General features: G+C 45.5%; 1 protein-coding gene across 1 annotated transcript in view; it reads left to right on the forward strand.

The window, feature by feature from the left end:
• WDR70 (WD repeat domain 70) overlaps positions 1 to 21,054 on the forward strand; it is a 369,233-nt gene that overhangs the window by 285,634 nt on the left and 62,545 nt on the right. The window contains exons 11-13 of the mRNA XM_088454999.1: positions 142 to 241; positions 6,329 to 6,413; positions 7,972 to 8,110. Of these exons, the coding sequence (XP_088311125.1) occupies positions 142 to 241; positions 6,329 to 6,413; positions 7,972 to 8,110 (324 nt within the window). The remainder of the gene's footprint in view (positions 1 to 141; positions 242 to 6,328; positions 6,414 to 7,971; positions 8,111 to 21,054) is intronic.

A 21,054-nucleotide genomic window follows, 5' to 3' on the forward strand; every position in this document is an offset into this window, starting at 1 on the left:
AGTATCTAGGGTGTGCAGTCCAGGCCCCCTCCCACTAATATATTCAATGCTCAGAGCAACCATATTAAAACAAGGCTAAAACAAACAACATTGCTCTTTATTGATTCAGTACCCTTATTACATGTTATGTTTTATCTTCAGGTCCACACGAAATTCCACTGCAGACAGGCACATGCACCTGGCACTGATACTACTTCTATTGTGTTCTCCTATGGCAGTACTGTCCTTGCCACACGAGGAGGTAAGTACCAAACCTTTGAACTAATACTAATTTGTTTTCTGTTTATGTACTGTGAACCCCCTGTGGCACCACATAAATAAAGGTTATGTAAACTATATACGGGGCATATTTGGATACAGGGCCTGATTCAGAGCTGAACGCTCTGACCAGAGCCCTCCTACCTTTTTTTGGAGCGTCCTCATGGACGCTCGCATAGCTGTGGGTTACCACCCACAGCTATAGCGAGCGTCCATGATGATGGTCGCGATGGTCAAGACCATCGCGACCATCAGGCTTGCGACGGATACCCTGCGGTAGGGTCTCGCTGCCGCAAGCCCTGGAGTGATTTTGGCTCTATCAGAGCCAAAATCACTCCCACTGACATCACTAGTGATGTCAGTGGGGCCGGCTTGAGACGGTAGGCGTTCCCATGGGAACGCCTCCGTCTGGCAGGCACGTCCCCGGCACGCCCACCAAAGGGGGTGTGCTGTCAATCAACATCGACAGCACGCCCCCTTTGGTGCGAGACCCGGAGCGATGGTGAGCCCGTCGCTCGCCGGGTCTCGCACATGCGCTCGACGGAGCTCCATCCGTCGTCCGCATGCGCAGTGGGGAACATCGGCCCGCTTGCGAGCGGGTCTGAATGACCCCCACAGTCAGGGCACAGCACTCATGATTTATACTGTATCCTGATTTTTCTTGAATTGCCATGAAGCTCTTATGTATTATCACTGGTTTAGAATTTTCTTTGTATCGCTGTCTTAAAATATACCTGCCACTGCCCCCTCCCCCCCTTTCCTGTCCCCTTTTATACATATACTGTATAGAAAAAATACAAAGAAACAATTTCTACTGTAGACAAAGGAACCAGAGAAGTATTCTAGGGGTTGCAATGAATATTAGCACATACATGCCCCATTCGGGAGGGGGCAGCTAGGTTGGTGCTGCAGGGGCGTGACGGTGGCAATGGTATGCGGCGCGGTGGCTCGGCTGCGCTAACGTGTCATCGCAGCCCCTTTCCCCGCTATATAATGCTGAGTGTGGTGAATGGCGGCCAGTCCGGGAGACTTGTGGGCAGCACGGTTTTCAGGATCCTCCCGGCCATTGCGGGAGAGTCAGCAAGTATGTAATAACATTATAAAGGACAACTAAACTGCACAAATTGAACGCATGAAGCTACATTGCCACTGTCCATTTTTACCTGCAGCTATTGTGGCAATGTCATTCCTCCTCTCCCTAGAGATCAGCGATAGGTATGTGAGCAGCCATCTCTCCTCCTTTCTCCTCTATCCATAATGGGGTGTAAACACCTATAAAAATATCCATGGGCACATGTCTGCAAATAGTTGTAGACATCAGATGTCTTCAAGAAAAACTAGTTCTAGCACACGTCTAGAATACACACGTTTTCAGTGCAGTTTTAATGCCCACAAATATGAAGAGACCTTCTACAAGGAACAGAAGTGACATATGGCATGTCCAGTGTGTCTGCACACATGTGTGGTAAAATTGGACATCAGCCTTTAAAACCAAAGCCTGTAAACACACATGTATGATTAGACGTAGCGATCTAAATAACCTGGCTTGCTTATTTTCTGTGTGTTATTTTTTAGTTAATGCCACAACTCGCACAACTTTCTTGCAGCATTATCACTCTTATTATTATTATTATTATTTATTACCAGATATTTATATAGCGCACACATATTCCGCAGTGCTTTATTCGTCCATGCCCCAGAGCAGCTTACAGTCTATATTTCCTACCACATGCTCACACACATAACACATTAGGGTTAATTATTGTTGGGGGCCAATTAACCTACCGGTATATTTTTGGAGTGTGGGAGGAAACCGGAGTACCCGGAGGAAACCCACACAAGCACAGGGAGAATATACAAACTCCACACAGTTAGGGCCATGGTGGGAATCGAACCCACGACTTCAGTGCTGTGTGGCAGTAATGCTAACCATTACACCGTCTGTGCTACCCGAATGCTAACCATTACACGGTCTGTGCTGTCCCAATGCTAACCATTACACCGTCTGTGCTGTCCCAATGCTAACCATTACACCGTCTGTGCTGTCCCAATGCTAACCATTACACTGTCTGTGCTGTCCCAATGCTAACTATTACACCATATGTGCTGTCCCAATGCTAACCATTACACATCTGTGCTCTTGGGGCGATATATAGCAAACCTTCTAAACAGGACAGCTTGAGAAGTTGCCCCTGGCAACCAATCAGCTTCTAGTTATTTTATAACAGGGGTAGGCAACCTGTGGCACTCCAGATGCTGTGGAACTACACATCCCAGCATTCCCTGCCACAGTTTTGCTGTTCGGACATGCTTAAACTTTAGCAGGGCATGCTTGGATGTGTAGTTCCTCAGCAGCTGGAGTGCCACAGGTTGCCTACCCCTGGTGTATAAAATGTTCTTGATGAATGATAGCTGCTGATTGGTTGCTGTGGGCATCGTCACCACTTGTTTTCTCTAGGTTTGACACTTTTCCCCCTTGGTTAGTAGTGTATAAAGCTGTGTACACACCGAGATGATGTCGGCACAATGACCCTCATTCAGAGGCGGTCGCAAGAAGCAATCGCTCTCTCTGAATGAGTGAGGCTGCTTAATTTTTAAAGGACGGCCTCCTGGTCGCTAGCTAAGCTGTGAGTTACCACCCACAGCTTAACGAACGACCAGGTTGATGGTTGCGATGCTGAACACCATCGCGACCATCGGGGCTTACGACCAGACCCTAAGGTTGGGTCTGGGCACTCGTAAGCCCCAGAGAGCTTTCTGCTCTGATGGAACAGGAAGCTCCTCCCTGACATCACTGATGATGTCAGTGCGGCCGCCCACAAAACGGTAGGCGTTCGTTAAGGAACACCTCCATTTTGGAAACCACCCCCCTGGCCCGCCTATCAACATCGACAGCCGCCCCTTTGATAACGAGCTCCGGAGCGACAGAGTTTCTCTGTCGCTCCGGGGCTTGCGCACGCACAGTGTGCCCGCTGCGCGTGCTCAGGACTAACCATCGAGTCGGTTATGAACGCATCGGCGCTTGCGACCCACTCTGAATAAGGTCCAATATGTAGTTTCCGGCCGAATCAGAACGACATATCGGCTGCATCGCTCAGTGTGTACGGCCAATGGGAGGTAATCAGTATCCCAGCGTGTGAGATGGCGACGGTCAAAATATCGGAGCCGGAATCCCGACTGCGTTAGGATCCCGGCTCCAGAATCCCGACTGCCAGCATCCCTAAGCTAAGTATCTGGGGTTAGGGGGAGGTTTAGTGGTTAGGGTTAGGCACTAAGGGGAGAGTTAGGTTTAGGGCGCAATGAGGGGGAGGTTAGGTTTAGGCACTGGGGAGGGTGGGAGGGGTAAGGGTTAGCATTGGGGTACTTGCCTAATGGTGTCGGGATTCCGACTGTCGCAATGCGGCTGTTGGTATTCTAACCGGCAGCTTTCCGACCGCCAGGATCCCATACCAAACCCATCGCATGTGACCCCGTTGCAGCTAAAGATGGACGGAACGAGGGATCGTTCCGTCTTTCATTACCTCGTTCTGATGCGTACCCAGGATCCGATATGTCGGCCCGTCGGTGTGTGTACCCAGTTTACCCTGTAGCCTATTTCCTCCAATACCGGAGATTTGTATGTGCACGTTTATGCTGTAAGGATTAGCTCTAGAACTCCGGGAAACATAATCTCTTAGAAGGATAAGCAGAATGATGGGAAACCTGTGAAATACGCTCTTTCCTGGGAAGTGATTTTTATTTTTTAATTTCTATTTTTTTTTTTAATATAATGTGCTTTGACTGTAGTTTGATGACTCATATGTACTGGATCCAAAATCTGAGCAGTAAGGTAGCGTAAATGTAAGCTAGAGTAGTTAGCTGGCAGCGGACCAACTCGCCCAGATGTGCACGGAGTTTTACAGTAACACACCTGCTAAATGTGTAGATTATAATAGGACATCATGTAACCCCTACAGCATGAGGACCGCACAGGGGAGAAGGGGTCTAAGCAGGCCAGTGTGCCCGTGGAGGGTTAAGGAATAACAGAGACACACAAATATCCCCTTTTGATAAATTCATTCTACGTGGTAAAGTACAGATTGTGTTTTACTTGTCTCTTTAGATATAGGTGCGAAGTGCAAAATGTAGAACTTTTTGTTAATGTACATTTTATGCTTTCCATATTTCTATACTTGGATTTATTGAGACTATGAATAGTTGTTGCAGCCACGCAGATATTATTTTTCTGTTTCTATTGTTCCTACATAGTCCATAGCGCTTTAAAATTGGGAAGAAGCACCGTAATAAAACAAGACTAGGTATTACCAGTCAGAGGTTACAGCTTTAAATCAGTAGTGGACAACCTGGATTCAGTATACGCAGTATTAGCAGATGGCACAGGACAGCCGCGGGGTTCTTACACCAGATGTGCAGGGGTTAGAGTAGTGAGACTGGTTTGTGTTCTGTACAGGCCTGTTCTTCAGCAATATGTCAGTAGACCGACTGGACTCGCAGCAGCTGGGTCTATCACACCACTTAGCAGGTACAGTAATACTTGGGGCCTGATACAGATCTGCACACAAATGCCATCGCAACTGCGATATCCCACAGATCGCAACTGCAAAAATATGCAAATGACTCACCCACCCACTGAAAGCATCTCACTTCCGCCGCTCACGCACAAAACCGGAAACTTGTAACACAGATCAGGCCAGCAGCCTTCTGAGTAAGTCTAAGGTGCCACAGACACAGCAGGTCTCCAGATACGCAGAGGGCTCTCCTGCCGCGGGCAAGGATGCAATGGCTAATTTATGGACGCTCTGAAAACAGTGTTTAAACGATCCCGACACGCCTGTATTTTTCTAACCAAACCCCCCTCCAACCCCCTGTTATCTCCCCCAAACTAGGGTACTATGTTAGGGTAATTGCAAAACAATCACTACGAGTGCGCAGTGCTGTTTTCACATATGCGCAATGGCTAACAATCGCTCAAACTGCATAAATATCGCCATTGCACGCGGATGTGAATCGTGCCCTTGGTTGTGCCCTGTACAATTCTTCACAAGGATTGGGTGCGGGTTGCCGGCGGTCAGAATACCGATAGGGCATCCCAACAGTCAGAATCCCGACAAAATAAGGTAAGTGCCCTAACCCTAATGATTTTTCCCGCTGCCTAACCCCCCCCCCAGCAGCCTAACCCTACCCCCCTGCAGGGTAACCCTAACCCTCCCCCCACTGCAGCCTAACCCTCCTCTAGTGCCTAACCCTCCCCCTAACCCTAATACTTACCATCGGGTTGCCGTCAGTTGGCATTGTGGAGCCAGGATTTCGACTGTTGACAGTTTTCCGGTGCCGGTATTGTGACCGCCGGCATCCCGGCTGCTGGGATGCCGATTACATGCCTTCACAATGGGGCTTATGCAGAGTTGGAAACAAAGGATATAAAGGGGCAAATTGACACCTTGGTGGTGTATTGATGGTTTCAATGATCTATAATTCGATTCCAGACCCTACTAAACAGTGCTCACTGTGTCCAGTCTCCACTGCAGCCCAGAGGTAAGCTCAGCTGATGTTTTCAGGTTCTATGTGCTGCACATCAAACCTCAGGATATCGCATGCGGCCCCATTTATGTCAATGAAGGACGGAACGAGTGGTCGTTCCAACGTTCATTACATCGTTCTGATGTGTACCCGCAGTACGATATGCCGGCTGGACACACTTCCTCCAGTGTGTTCCTACCTTTTTGTTGTACTCTGGGAAAGGGGTTATATGTACCACAAGTTGAGGAACCCTTCTTTAAGGTTTTGGGCAATTTGATGAGACCATAACTGCAGAAGAAATTAGCATCTGTATTTGGCTCTGAGATATAACTTTGCAGCTTCAGGATTTTTCCTATAAGGTTATGTTTATTATTTTGTGCAATACCTAATTTCTGTCCACAGCACTGCACAGTAATCCCATGTATTATCTGATATACATAATACATTATACATATAACATATTATGTGATGTGTCCAATGTTCCTGATTTATCTGCTGTCTGATTGCTTTACAAGCTGTTAAACCACATTATTTATTGTCTGTGTTTTAGGAGATGATACTTTAAAAACATGGGACGTTAGAAACTTTAAGAAGCCGATTCACATGGCCACTGGACTGACCAACTATTTCCCCATGTAAGTATTCAGCTTGTGCTAGGGCCTGCGTAATACTGTATCAGAGTCACTATTAGATGTATTGAAGTTATATATGTATAGCGTATCCCATGGTAATATTAGTTAGGTAAACTATTTGATAAAGGGACATATGTCCATAGTACTGCCTCATTGCATGTAAGCCACCACGAAAATCTACCGCAGTGATAGGCAACCTGAGAGACTTCAGGGGCCGCATTGGACGGACCTCTAACCTGCAAGAGGGCTGGACTTTATTCTCAGTCATAACTTATATCAATAGATCGAATTAAATACAGAGATGCCTATGTGTATTAACATATCAGAAGACATTTTAAAAACGCATTACAAGGTATAATAACACAGCAGGAAGGAGCTGGGGGCCAAAACAGAAGGCACATAGGGCCACACATCGCTTGTATAATGGAGCATACACACGGTCAGATTTGTCAGACTTGTCAGATTTGTCAGATGAACGACTGAACGATTGAACGATTTGAACGATTTTACCAAAGTTTTGAACGATTTGAACGATTGAACGATTTTTGACTGCATTAAAATGAATGGAATCGTCCAAGTCTGACTGCAAACACATCAGATGTCAGAAATCGTTATCTGACCATCGGGAACGCGCATCGTTGATCGTCCATCATTCAGGCATGTCAGATATGAACGATTTTCCTTCAGATATGAACGACTGAACGATTTTTAAATCGTTATCGTTCATATCTGAAGGAAAAATCTGATCGTGTGTATGCACCATAACTGTGTGGTGAGAGTAAAGCTGTTTCCATTACAGCGGAAGCCTTAAATGAACAAACATAAATGTGAGCTGTACAGGGAATAGCAGGCTTAGAATCATATTCTGCTTTATTTCTTCTGTAAATGATTGGCGATTGATTGACTGATAGTATACCAACCAATAGTGTATTAGTCAGTAGACATGTCATCTGCAACATTATGGTGTAACTTGATAACATATTCTAAGTGGCTTGCTCATATGGTGATTCATAACATTTATAGATTTCCCGAGTCCTGCTCCAGGGTGCAAACTTGCACCTAGTCGTAGAGAAATCATGTTGCGATGCAATGGGTGAATAAAAAATAAATATATATATATATGTATATATTTTTTTTTCCTCTGTATGCAAGTACTGTAAAAGACTGTCTGCATTTGCATATAGCACACAAATAGTGGTTTAACTACCATGGGTACAGTAGGTGAGGCCCACCACAGAATTGAGGAGAGACTGGCAATGCTCTGTTCCGACCGTGGACACAAATACTGGGTAGTTTTATGATTTACAATGCGATTTAGAGTGGAGCTAGACTGCCCCCACCTCTACATCTGAGTTCACATATTAAATTTGCTCCGAAGTCAGTGCAACCTGGTTGTTTGCCAAATTGCAAAGTACCATCTGCTGGCAAGATATGTTGCCAACTCTGGGGCTTTCTGCTCTGTGTTGTAGGTGACCTCTACACTGTAAGCAAAAACATTTATTGCCCGTTATTTGCACCCCTGAGGCCAAACTGATTCCTTCCTACATTCCCACTTCTACAGGACAGACTGCTGCTTCAGCCCGGACGATAAACTCCTGATAACTGGAACCTCGGTTAAGAAAGGCGAAGGTAGTGGGAAACTGTTGTTCTTTGACATGGTGGATTTTAAGAAGATCTATGAAATTCCCGTCACAGATGCTGTGAGTGCTTTTAATTTTATTCTTTGTTTTTCTTGATGAGCAGTATGCAAATTAAGTGTCATTTTATGTTCCGTTAAAAGCTCCTGTTGCAGTAATCCTGTGGTTGTACGAATCCTGTGATTCTGGTTTCGGCGCGTGCCCACTCACCCCTCTCTGTGCCCCTGGGTGTTTTACCTCTATTATAGATCCTGTACCTTATTAGGTAGTCGAAGCCCTATTGCGTTTTAAACTGTCTGGAATCCATTGATATTTACTTAGTAGCTTGGAAAGTCGGTGTCTTAATTATACCAGAAAATCTGTTTTTTTGTTGTTCCTGTCTTTTTTAGCTGTAATGGTTAAAGCAATATTATTTCTTACTTATAGAGGACTTCAGAGAGATATAAAATGGGAGTTTAAGGGAGTGTAAGGGGTAAGAGAACGTTGAGTGGCTTCCTTAGGCAGCAGACTGTTTTGTGGAATTCTACTGTGAGTTCCAAAGAAAATTGTATTAACTGTAATTTAACACATCTGTTCTTAATGGTACCTGTAATTACACGGTAATTGCTTCCAGGCTAGCAATGCCGGCCTATAGTCCCACAATTGCAATTTTATTTGCACCTCTTTTGCGGCCACCCTCTAGCTAACACGACCCTCCTGACATTTCGTCAATGGCCCAAAGTCCCACTATCCCTAACACATCCTATCAGCATAGCTCTAAACTGCCCCAATTTCAGTGTCTCTCCCGACTGCCAGGAAAGTTGGGAATTGTTTATCTACACGTACCTACCAACGATGCCCGTAGCAATGTAGAGGGGTTAGAGATGACCTGCCCCCAGGGGATATAACATGCCCCACTAAGAGATACAGCCATGCTCCCCATCATGACATGGCCTCACCAGTTACATACTGGGAGGTATCGGTACCATACCTCCCAACAGTTCCAATTGTCCAGGAATGTTGGCTCGTACATCCCATTCACCATTGCTCTAGCAGTGATGCGGGTGCTGAGCCGCGCACCTGTCATGGGGCATTCAGCATCCAGGTGGTTGTTTTATGGGAGGGAAAAGGGACGGAGTGTGGACCAGAGCATAAGAAGTGCTGGTCACTTCACCAAGTTGCGTGAACGAGTGCACACGTTTGCCGACTTGATAAATGAGGTATGCAGTATTTAATGAGTTTGGGATTACAAAGCCCCAATAGGAGGTCAAAGAGAACCTCAAAAGGAATGTGCTAAGAGAAACTGGCGGCAGTTTGCCACCCAATGTCCTGTCCTAAGCTCGGGCCTGCGTAGGAAATCTGGGCCTGTCGGCCTGCACCACTCATGTTTGGTAATCTCGTCCAGTCAGGGGGTAATAGCAGCGGAAATCGCAGGGAGGAATTATACAGACAAATAAAGGTGATAAACACTGTGAAGGGTTCCTCATCTTTGTATTCAGGTGGTATATTTGGCCTTTCAGTGAACCTGATGCGTAATGGAAGCAAAGAATGAAATGTTTTAGCAAAAGCCTATATTTGTTTAACATTCCTCTATCAACTGGTCTTCCCCCTGTCTGTCTCCGTATTGAGCCCTTCAACGTAATATTATTTCAAGAGCTGCCGCTGAAGAACATTATTTTAATTTAATTCTATTTCAAACTAGTTGTAGATGGAATGTAAGGCATAAATACCCTTAATTATTAATTTTATATATTACGTATGTGTTTCTATATATACTGTTTGTGTGTGTGTGTGTGTATATATATATATACGTGTATGTATATATATATATATATATATATATATATAGATAATCTTCAAAATTGAATGCCTTTATAATATTATTATTATCCTTTATTTATATGACACCACAAGGGGTCCGCAGTGCTCTACAAAGTACATAGACAGAAACAGTATGCACAGAACAAGAAAAAAGTGACTTACAGTACAGAACACTGCAGGACATGGACAAGGTTTATAGACATTGCTGCATCAGCGGTCGTAATACCCAAATAAGCAGTAGGACTGCAGAACCCAAAAGGTTTGGTGTCGTTGGGAGGGAGGAGATGATGGTATAAGTGAGGTAAGGAGTAGCACATGAGGGAAAAGGGCCCTGCTCGTGAAATCTTACAGTCTAAAGATATTTATATTGAAATATCCGCTTCCATGACTGTATTAGGGGTGTCATGTGACAGAGGCATTACGTGTTATTATGTGGATAGAGGCAAACGGGATTGAGAGGTAGATAATGGAAGGAGCAGGGCATACTTGCCTTGTTTCTTTAGCTCCTCTCAAGGCGGAAAGGGACCAAGGGCATATCTCTGTTAAATACACCTTTATATGAAGACGTTTGTACAATTAACTTGTTGGATAATTTTATTCATCCGCATGTTCAATTCATCAATAGTTGTGGGAGCTGTGTTTTGGCTATATGATATATAAATTATATACTGTGTGTGTGTATGTATGTATATATATATATATATAAAATTACTTTATACGAATGACATACACCATTTGTAAAAGAATAAGTTTGGACTTGTTTCTGTGAAAGTATTCTGGTTATTAGCTCTGTAGAGCGTTTTGAGCCGAACAGTCTGGGGCCAGTGAATATGTTCTCCATGTTCGGTAGGACAGACTATACACTACGTACATGCTTCTGTGCGACCTTGACTGACCCTTACAGAGATGGCTGTTAGCACTTGATCTGACCGTATTGTCAGACTTCCCTATATGTATCTAGTGCAAATCCTCATTTAGTGAGTGGATGTACAGAGACCTCGGCCTGCATGTAAATGTAAGACCTCTCTGTCAGCGAGTGTCAAGCTGTTTCCAGTCTTCATGGATCAGTCACCGTGGCGACTGCACACAGCTCTGATTCACTATTGACCTGCACAGTCTCACTGAGCTTCCTGCTGCATTTTAGCAGTGCAAATGGATTTTTTTTTTTACTTTTAAAGGATATCCCCTTTAAAATTATGACTGAATATAGGATAACTAGGGACCCTATATTATTTTCAATAAGCACTGTAAAATCTCATAGGTTTTTCTGCCGAAGCCTTAGAAACTTTCAGTGTACGAGGGCCGATTGAAAAGTAATGAAGTGTCTGCACCTGAGTTTGGATTGCCGTAGTATTCTAAGTTTGATCACAGAGAGTGGAAGTTCATTGCGGATGAGGAAAATGTTTCTGATTACATCAGAGATGTGTGTTTGAATTTTGTGTTAAACTTGAAAAGAGGCTGAAATGAAACTCCTGAAATGTTACAGCAAGCATACGGAGGATAAACAATTAGCCGTGCTGCGGTATATCGGTGGTGGAAGCATTTCAAAGAGGGTACTATGCGAGTGACTGACAAAGCGCGTTCTGTGAGACCACCCACCGCGGTTACAGGTGTAAACATTGGCAAAGCTGCGGAGATGTTGAAAAATAACAGAGGGTTAACTGTACATGAACTTTCGGCTTTACTTCGCGTCTTATTTGAACGGGTTCAGCATATTGCGACATAGGAACTGAAAATGCATCGCATGTGTGCCAGAGGGATCGGTATGAAATACCGCCGGAAGACCGGCACCAGTGAAGAACCCTATAGGTTGTAAGGTAAGTACTAACTAAACTAAGCCCCCCCTAACCCTCCCTTAAGGGTGTCTAACCCTAACCTCCCCCCCAAGTGCCTAACCCTAACCCCCCCTGTAAGTGCCTAAACCTTAACCCCCCTTCCCCGCAGGCTAAACCTAAGTCTCCCGGGGGGATGCCTAACCCTAACCCTCCCTTCCCGTAGCCTAACCCTAACCCTCCCGGGAGGGGTGCCTCCCCCTGAGTCCCCCCCGGGAGCCCTTAACCTACGCGAGTGTCCGCGAACGGCTTACCTTCGATCGGGATGCTGGGCGTTGGACATCTAGCACGGTATGCAGTCGGGATGTTGACGGTCTAATCCCGGCGTAGGTAAAATGACAGGCGTCAGGATTTCGACGCCTGTCATTAGACCCTTGCCGGGATTAGACCATCGGCATACAATGCCAGATGGGTACTCAGAAATCTCACAGAAGATCAGATGCGACGATGAGTTGAATTGTGCAAGAACACCGTTCGAATGTCGGGGAGGATACCCAATTTCTTTACATCGATTGTGACTATGGAAACATTTCCGCTTTTTCCAAGTTTAACACAAAATTCAATCACACATCTCTGACGTAATCTCACAGATACGTCTTCCTCACCCACCATGACTAACCATACGAAACTCTTCCACTCGCTGTGACCAAACAAAGAAGACTACGGCAGTCCAACCGCAGGTTCAGACACCGATATACAATACACAATAACGAGCGTAGCGCTGCAATGTCTACCTATGGGAGAGAAAAACAGTGGCAGTCTCCTTACTTTTCAATCAGCCCTCGTACATTAAAGCAGCAATCCCACTGTGCAGTTTTCCTTTTCTATAAATAACAAGTTAAGTACAACTTAAGCATGCATTTCAGAGTTATTTTTCCTTAGCCGTTCTCCTAAAAATCATTATAACCTTTTCAAAATCTCTCTGGAGAGGCGCGCAGTATGGCTGCCAGTCACTCACACACACACACATACTAACAACTGTCTGCGTTTCATGTGAAAGTAGAGATGGTACAAGTAAGGCCATAGGGAGTGTTCTGCGAGTGGTGCCGTAGCCCAAGGCTCAGAGTCCTCGGGACGGCGCCGTCACTGCCTCATGTCACCTGCATCTGGTTGGCATGGTGCATGGAACAGTACCCTGCAGCCAGTAGGACGCTCCAGGCACACACCCTGCAGTGTGTAGAGCCGCCTAGAGCATTTCGGCAGCTCCTCACATGATGTCATGTGATTGGTGGCAGCACCGCCACGTTGCTGGTAAGCCCCTGCTCCCGCAAAGTGGGTGCAAGGATGGTATCACAAAACACTATGAGGTAATGGACCCGGAGACGATCTGCCCAGGTTTGGCGCTGCTAACCCAGAGACACGAAATGTAAAGGACCCCCCCCACTTTTCACTTAGAACTGCCACAAGGCAGGTGGGACGTCGATGCCAGGAGCCCGCAGGTCGCGGACCTCTGCGGTAGCACTTGGTGAAACCGATTAGTGCTGTAGCAATAGGCTGAATAAGAAGAGAAAATGCCACTGCATTACCAGGAGCAAGATGTCACTGAGGTGCTTCCGAGGAGTTATGATAAACTGCGAGGTGTGAGGCTCAAGGCACCAACTATCCAAAATTCCAGAGAGTGTCAGGGCACGCTGAGACACCAGGCGATACACACTTGGAACACTGCTGTCAGCATAGGGAGATTGAAGACACAGGAGCCAATAATCAACTTCAAGTGATGAAGATGTGGCAGGTTAAAATATCTCTCCTTAAGAGAGGTGCACTGCCATTGGTTAAGCCAGATCAGCTGATAGCGGCCTGCATGTTAGGGAGCTGCCACGGCCTGCCCTGTCGCCCAGAGAAGTAGAGGGAGCCGGAAAGACTGAGCCGCAGTCCGTCGGGGAGGGTTTTATAGTGTACAATACAGACAGCAAGGAGGAGCGTTCCAAAGCCTCTCTGTTTACCACAGAATGTGCCATGCGCTCCTGAGTCACATGACATTGTGGAGCCTCTAAAGAAATATAAATCCTTAATAGTCAGCCAAAGGGCTGCGTACTAAAATCAGCCCCTAAATGAATTGAGCCCATAGTTTTCTACATTGTATGTCCCTGTTTTGTGTAATCTTTGTTTTCCACGCCGTCCAGAGTGCGGAGCACAGTGAAACCTAAGAAGCCAAACATGATGATAATGACAATAATATTAATAAATACGAACACCGCGTTTAAAAGGGGTATTGAAATCCCAATGAAGTGACAACGGGTCCAGGTTACCCCAATGAGTATTATTTTAAACTAAAAGTCGTAAGAAGATTTTGTATGACCGTGTGTGATTGTGTTCGGTAAGCCATGTTGACATTCGTAAGGTCGACATGGTAATAATGTCCACGATGTCTTTTTGAGGTTAGTGTATCCCCAATACTTACTCCTGAACCTCACAGTTATTTCCTCATATGTTGACATTTTTGCCATGTTGGCTTCACAATTTTTGACAATCTGATGTTGACATTATGCCATACTTGCCGACTTTTTAGATCCCTCTGGGACCGCAAGGAGGGGGCGGGGGAAAAAGACGCATTTTCGCATCATTTAGCTTCACGCCCTATATACGGAGCCGCGATTCCCGGCTATTATTTCCCCATCCTGCCCACTTCACTAGGAAATGGGTGAGGATACGGGATATCCGGACAGTCTGGGGGGGGGGGGGGGAGTGGGGTGGGTGGGGGGGGGGCTAAACAAAAAATGTGGGAGCCTCCCGCAACTTCTGGGAGGGTAGTTAAGTAGGCATTGTGTATGTGCGACATTCTGATTGCATACTGTGTGATCGGTACTGAGCGCGACAGATGGGCCTAATAGCACATTACCGTCTGAAATAGTCCCGATCTGACATTCATTTTACCCCTTTAAAATCTGCATTTGATGAAGGGTTCATATGATGAAAATAAATGCATCTACAAGTGAAAGGGCCATCTCTGCTATTTTGTTGTTCTTCTTGTCAAGTTCATCACTGAAAAATGAACCTGAATTAGCAGAGCCACCCCAGGCCCAGGCTGGCTCCATGCCCTTGTCTAACTCGTTCTCATACCACTTCCCATACTGTGTTTCACTAGGTGCGCCCTCTCATCCGCCGAGGTAGAGGAGATTTCAGAACGCAGAGCTTTTCAACATGTATTCCATATTTAGCCACTTCAGAAAGACTCGTCTGCTATTTCCCTTCACTTCCTTTCTCTGAAACATAATCCTTTTTTTTTTTGGATATGGACCCTTGCCAGGCCAGGGGGGAATGTACATGCCAATAACTAGAAGGTGCATGTTGGAGCTGCTCGCTTTGATGATCTGCCACTTGCTAGCCGCTTCTAATATGTCCTGCCAAGTGAGGTTGAGCCTTTGCTTGATGCCTCATCGCAGTCATTCCATCCCAGTCCCTAACCTCTGCTCCCGGCCAGTGGGGAAAACAAAACTACTCTGTATTTACATTCACTTTCGCTCCATCTAATATTAAGCAACAGGTCATTTACTAAAGGCGGCACCTCGAGCAGTGACTATATGATTCGTCTGTGTTCGCCCCCTGGTCTGTTTTGTGCGAAGGAAACGGCTCCCTTGTTTGCCCGTAAGTTTGGCGGCCGCCCTTTGGAGCAGTAACACAGAAGTCTATCTTCTCATGAGAAGCCAATGCTGTAATCTCCGGGAGTCACTTGAGCACCCAATGTGCAGACATGTAATAGCATCAAGGCGTGCGTCCACATAACATCCCCCGGCGTAGGTTTCAAAACTGCTATGAGGGCAGTATCCCTGACTGACTGACACCATATTGGCTCCTGATTTACAGGATGCTTCATGCACCCAAGATGGTGACTGCACTAAGCCGCAGGCTCTGGTTTCAAAAATATTTTGTACGTTGAAACCATAACCCTGTCTTTTATACCAAGGTGACCCTGGAAGGAAAAGCCGGACACAAAACATTTTAACCGTCACCATGACCTCTCTTTGTGCAATTCATTCACATATCCCAGTCACTACATGCTTATCTGTCCGTGTTTATTGGTGAGATGTTGGCACTATTCTCAAAGTAATAGGAGGACATGTTAAATATGTAAAAGTCTGGTGTTGCTGGTTTTTTTCTTTTTACAAGCATTAAAATAGCAACAATATAAAAATGGCTTGTTTGTGAGTCGCACGTAATGGGATCGCAGTTCTAGCCACTTCCATCGATGGGAAATCCATGCAAAACTCCACCTGTTTCCGGATGCGTCTATGCGCCAGTACTGCCCTCTGCTTGCAAGGGCAGCCATCATCACTGTTAGTGCATTAGCGCCAGACCCATACTTTGTTCCAGAGATCCACCTGGAACCGGACAAATCTCTGCATGTGCTCACCTCTGAATAGGCCGCATCTCTTGTCTACAAGCCACCCAGTAATGCCCATTCAGAGGTATGTAAGATGGTACTGAGATACGCCAGACGCACAATTGCTCATAATTGCTCCACGTTGCGTACAGTATGTAGGTCGTGACACAGGCGCAGTTTGCTAAAAATCACGAGATCTGTCTACATTCAGAATGATGTGCAGCTCTGAAGCAGGCCTGTAGTGTTTGTGTTATATCATGACATTTAGGATATGGGCAGGCACTTTTTGTAGCCAGTTGAGGGCACTATAGACAACTACTGACAGCACCACCATCTCTTCTAGCCCCCAAGTGCTCTTCCTTGGAGTTGTCCTTGACTCCTCCCTCTCCATCAAACTACACATTCAGTACCTCTCACAGTCCTGCCGCTTCCATCTCAAAAATTCTAACACTGGAGGCGACTAAGACCCTCATCCACTCACTGGTCATCTCTAGACTGGACTACTGTAACCTCCTCTTATCTGGCCTCCCTGTCTCCCACCTCTCTCCACTCCAGTCTTTCCTCAATGCTGATGGCCATCTCATCTTCCTTTCCAAATGTACTACATCTGCCTTCCCTCTCCTACAGGCCCTACAGTTTCTCCCCTTTCCCTTCAGAACTGTATTTAGACTCCTCACACTCACTTACAAAGCTCTCCCATTTACAACTCTGACCTCCTCTCCCTTCACACTCCCGCCCGCCCGCCCACTTTGTTCCACGAATGATTGACGTCTTTCCTCCCAACTGAATACTTTCTCCCATTCCCGCCACCAATATAATGCCTGTGCTGCTCCCTACCACTGGAACTCTGGACCTCATTCAGACCCGCTCGCTAGGTGCGAATACTCGCTCGATGCTTATGCATATTCGGGAAGGCAGGCGATCACACTAAAGGCATTTATCACGCCTACTATGTCTTGACGTGTGATCGCTTTGTGTATGCAGGCGCCCACCAGCCAGTCTAAGGACGCCCACTTGCACACGTCATCTCAAGGAAGTGTATGCAACCATCGGTACATCGAATACCATCGGAAGCGAACGCAGCGCTTGTGGTTGACTATACCCTACCGCAAGCACTGCGAGCACTTCAGTGTGAAATACAACCAGGTGATGTGTACTATGATGCTGCCTGTTGATTATGCACGCCTCTGAAACGGCATTAAGACGCTCAGGCACGCCTGCGTTCGCACCTCCACTCCCCCGTTTCTAGTGGCTTGCCCCTGTTTCCACCCACAAACGGCTTGTCCTGTCACTCATTCAGCCGGGCTGTCTATGCGCGGTGAGCGTACGCTTCCCGATCGCTCGCACTGGTTAACGCACGTGCACTGCGATGCGTACGCATGCGCAGCATGCAAACATCGGCTGCCTGTGTGCGAACGCTTCCTAGCGAGCGGGTCTGAATCCGGTCCTCTGTCCCTATCCCTAGCAGACCCTCCACCTCTACAAAGTTCAAGCGGCCTCTCAAGACCCACGTCTTTTTGAAACCAGGACTAATATAGAAATGGAAAAAAAACACTTATATCATGTTCCTGGCAGAGAAGGGTCGGTGTGCCCTTAAGTCGTTCCAATGTTACTTGTGAATGCTTTATTGTTACAGTAGACCATTGTTTATGAAACGCGTGGTTGCATGAATTTGCTCTTTTATTTTTGTATTGTTTTATTTATCCCAACCACTACAGAACTACGCACGTGGTTGGATCCTGGGGAAGATTTATTTAATTTTCTAAAGAGGAGTAGTAGAGGTGTTGCCCACAAATCAGAGTTTAGCTACCGTTTTATAGAATGTGCTACTTAATACATGATAGATAAAATGTGATTGGTCGCTATGGGCAACAGTCAACTGATCCTTTTTTAGGAGGCCTGATAAAAATCTTCCCCCGAGTAGCTTACAGATTTATTCAAACAAATGAGGGTGAGACCTTCAAAGACTTATTATGGGACAGAAATTAGCAACTTGCTGTATCATCAGATACACTTAATATGCTGTGCAGGAGATGATGCTATGTACAGTGATTATCTATCTTCCCAGTGGTCACAGGAATAACTGCTAATTGATATAATAGATGCACCGCTACACGCCTGAATATTACTGATTAATTGGACGCGACCTCTGTGACATAACACAGGCTGTTACTGGGAATATATCATCCATCCTGAGCTGAGCTAATCCCTTTCCTATAGATAGAGAGTTAACAACTGCCTGGAGCTTATGAAAATAAATATCTCCTGTATTAAGATTTTATAAAGGCTGTTACAGTGTCATGCATAATGCAGAATGACACATCCTAGTTTTGGAACCTGATTTGTAAGTGTTGCAGTAACTTTTACCAGCTCATTGCATTGACATTTTGGGTTTTACAGTGAATGGATTGCAGCACACACCTCCTTACAGTTTTATTGGTGCTTTTCTTACAATTACGATTCTTTAAAATCTAAAACATTATGGTGGTGAGATCTGCAAATGTCTCCAGGCGACTTAACGATAATCCATTGTTTAGTGAATGACCTTAAGCCACTGCGGCAGATCAGAGAGGTGTACTTTTTATAGGTACTGTAAGTAATATTAAGGAATCTGACAGTTTTATTTACTAATCACACTGGACGATTCATAAAGATATGTAGCGGAGATTTAAAATTGAGACTAAAGGACGGAAACTGTCTGTATCCCTAGGGTTCATCCGGGTTTTCACTAGAAAACTGTAATTATTATTATTTTATTGTTTTAACTTTAGATACTAATTTAAAAAAAAAAATATTGGTTTAGCCCAACATAACCTTCTAATATATTATTAAAAGGGTATGTCCTTTGGGTCTCATTCAGACCCACTCGCAAGCGCCTATGCGCTCGCAAGCGGGTCAATGTTGAGGCCCTGCGCACGTGCAGCAGCCGCACTGCGCGTGGGCAAGCCCCGTAGCGAGAGAGAAATTCTCTCGCTCCGGGGCTCACTACAAAAGGGGCGGCTGTTGATGGTGATCGACAGCTCGCACAGTATTGTAGGCGGGGTGGGGGGGTGGCTGGCCAAACGGAGGCGATGGAACGCCTGCCGTTTGGGGGCGGCCCCACTGACATCACTCGTGATGTCAGTGGTGAGCTTCCGGCTCTAATAGAGCCGAAAGCTCACTGGGGCTTGCGGTAGACGAGACCCTACCACAAGGGTCTCGTCGCAAGCCCCGATAGTCTCGATGGTCTGACCATCGCGACCATCAACCTGGTCACCCACAGCCTAGTGAGCGACCAGGAGGCCGGCTCTGAACATAGAAGCGGCCGCCCTCATTCAGAGCGAGCGCTCGCATTTTGCGAGCAGCTCTGAATGAGGTCCTTTATCTTTGTGTTTTGGAGTTGGACTTATATCTATTGTCCGTATGTGCTTCGGGGCATGCACGGAAATAAATAGGTTTGTGCTTACTGCAGTGCGCCCCGTCCCCTATACATACTGTATGCTTAGTTTCTTACTAGTCACCTTTATCAGTTCAGACTTGCTTCTCTCTATTTCAGGTGCGAATGATGCACCTTTTTGGACATTGCCTGCTCAAGAAACCCGTTACAGCCCAGTTCCGCCTATTCAGCCGAAATTCTAGATGTGACCAAAATGCGTAATGCTCTGCACCGCTCATATTTTTGCGCGCTCGGTTACTAAACATTCACAGTGTGAAAACACACAAGATGCACTCGGCAAATGGTTGTACACTTAATTCTGCCTCATATCCTTTGCATTTAGCGCAAAAAATTCAACATACAGCCCTCTAGCTGCTGTGGAACTACACATTCCAGCATGTCCTGCTATGCTGTTGACACATACTAAAACTACGGCAGGATCTGCGGGGATGTGTAGTTTCACAGCAGCTATGGGGCCGCAGGTTGAATGCCCCTGACATTCACCCTCTGACTCCCACTGCTGCCTCATCTGTTGAACATCACAACCTTTCACATTGACAGCTCGAATCGTTTTGAACATGGCATGTGAAAGTCATTGATATAGACAGGTGTCACCATGGTGGTGGCCGGCTACATACAAGATTAGGAGAAGACAGATTAATATGAATCTAATTTGACACATTTTTTAGGTCTGAACAGGTGCAAAAATAGCTATACTAATAACTTGGCAGGTGCGAGAAGCTTTTACACCGGAAACTGCTACAAATGCCCACAGCAGATAGACTTCTGTAAATGTATCGCAGCATGATGTACACTTTTCAGAAGAAATTAATTCTATCTACCCCATTCATGCTCTACTGTGGTGGTCATTTAGTCAACAAGCATTCAGTTTCTGCCACTACTACAAGCTTACAGTATGTTGGATTTCAGTTATTTTTGCCTTAGCAAATAGTTTCCATGTGTTACATATTAACCAGGAACCGTAGTGTTCTTCAGCTTGTCACACCTAATATACCGAAATAGGCATCATTGTCCTAGATCTCACATAAGCGTAAGGAGTTAGCCATGTAACAACAGCCTGTGGTTCTGCGGAATGTTTTGCATCGGAGCACAAGATTGATGAATATAGACGTGGGTATCATAATCATCTATTATTATATATTTAAGTATCCTCACTTCATGCTTCTGCGTGTGAAAAATCACAAAGTCAGATTTATGCTAGTTTAGGCTTCCGCTCAGTGGGGGAGACTGAATTAAGAGCAAGGTATATTATGGCACTAAAGCATGGCGGGTTTTTGCTCACACACCATAAAGCAAAATTAAGATTACGTTTTTAGGAATGTAATATTCAGAAATATGCGCGGAGCAGATCACGCAAAATTCCTATTGGACTTTGCGCTTAATTGAACAAGATTATAAGTGTTTGCTGTGCTCTTGTCCTCAGTGCCTCTAACCGGATTGAAGGATTGCCGTGCTATTCACCAAGAGGTTCTTATCCAAATGAGTATTTATTCCTGCTTGTCTCTCTCTTCTTCAGATATCTCTACATAGCAAGCTTGACGTGTTCAAGACTACTGTAGGATAATTGAATACTTGGTGCTTAAAAAAAGTTTTGTGATTTTATTTTGAAATATAATAT

This window comes from Taudactylus pleione, unplaced genomic scaffold (assembly GCF_031769625.1).
Source record: "Taudactylus pleione unplaced genomic scaffold, aTauple2 ptg000639l, whole genome shotgun sequence".
Classification (NCBI taxonomy): Eukaryota; Metazoa; Chordata; class Amphibia; order Anura; family Myobatrachidae; genus Taudactylus; species Taudactylus pleione.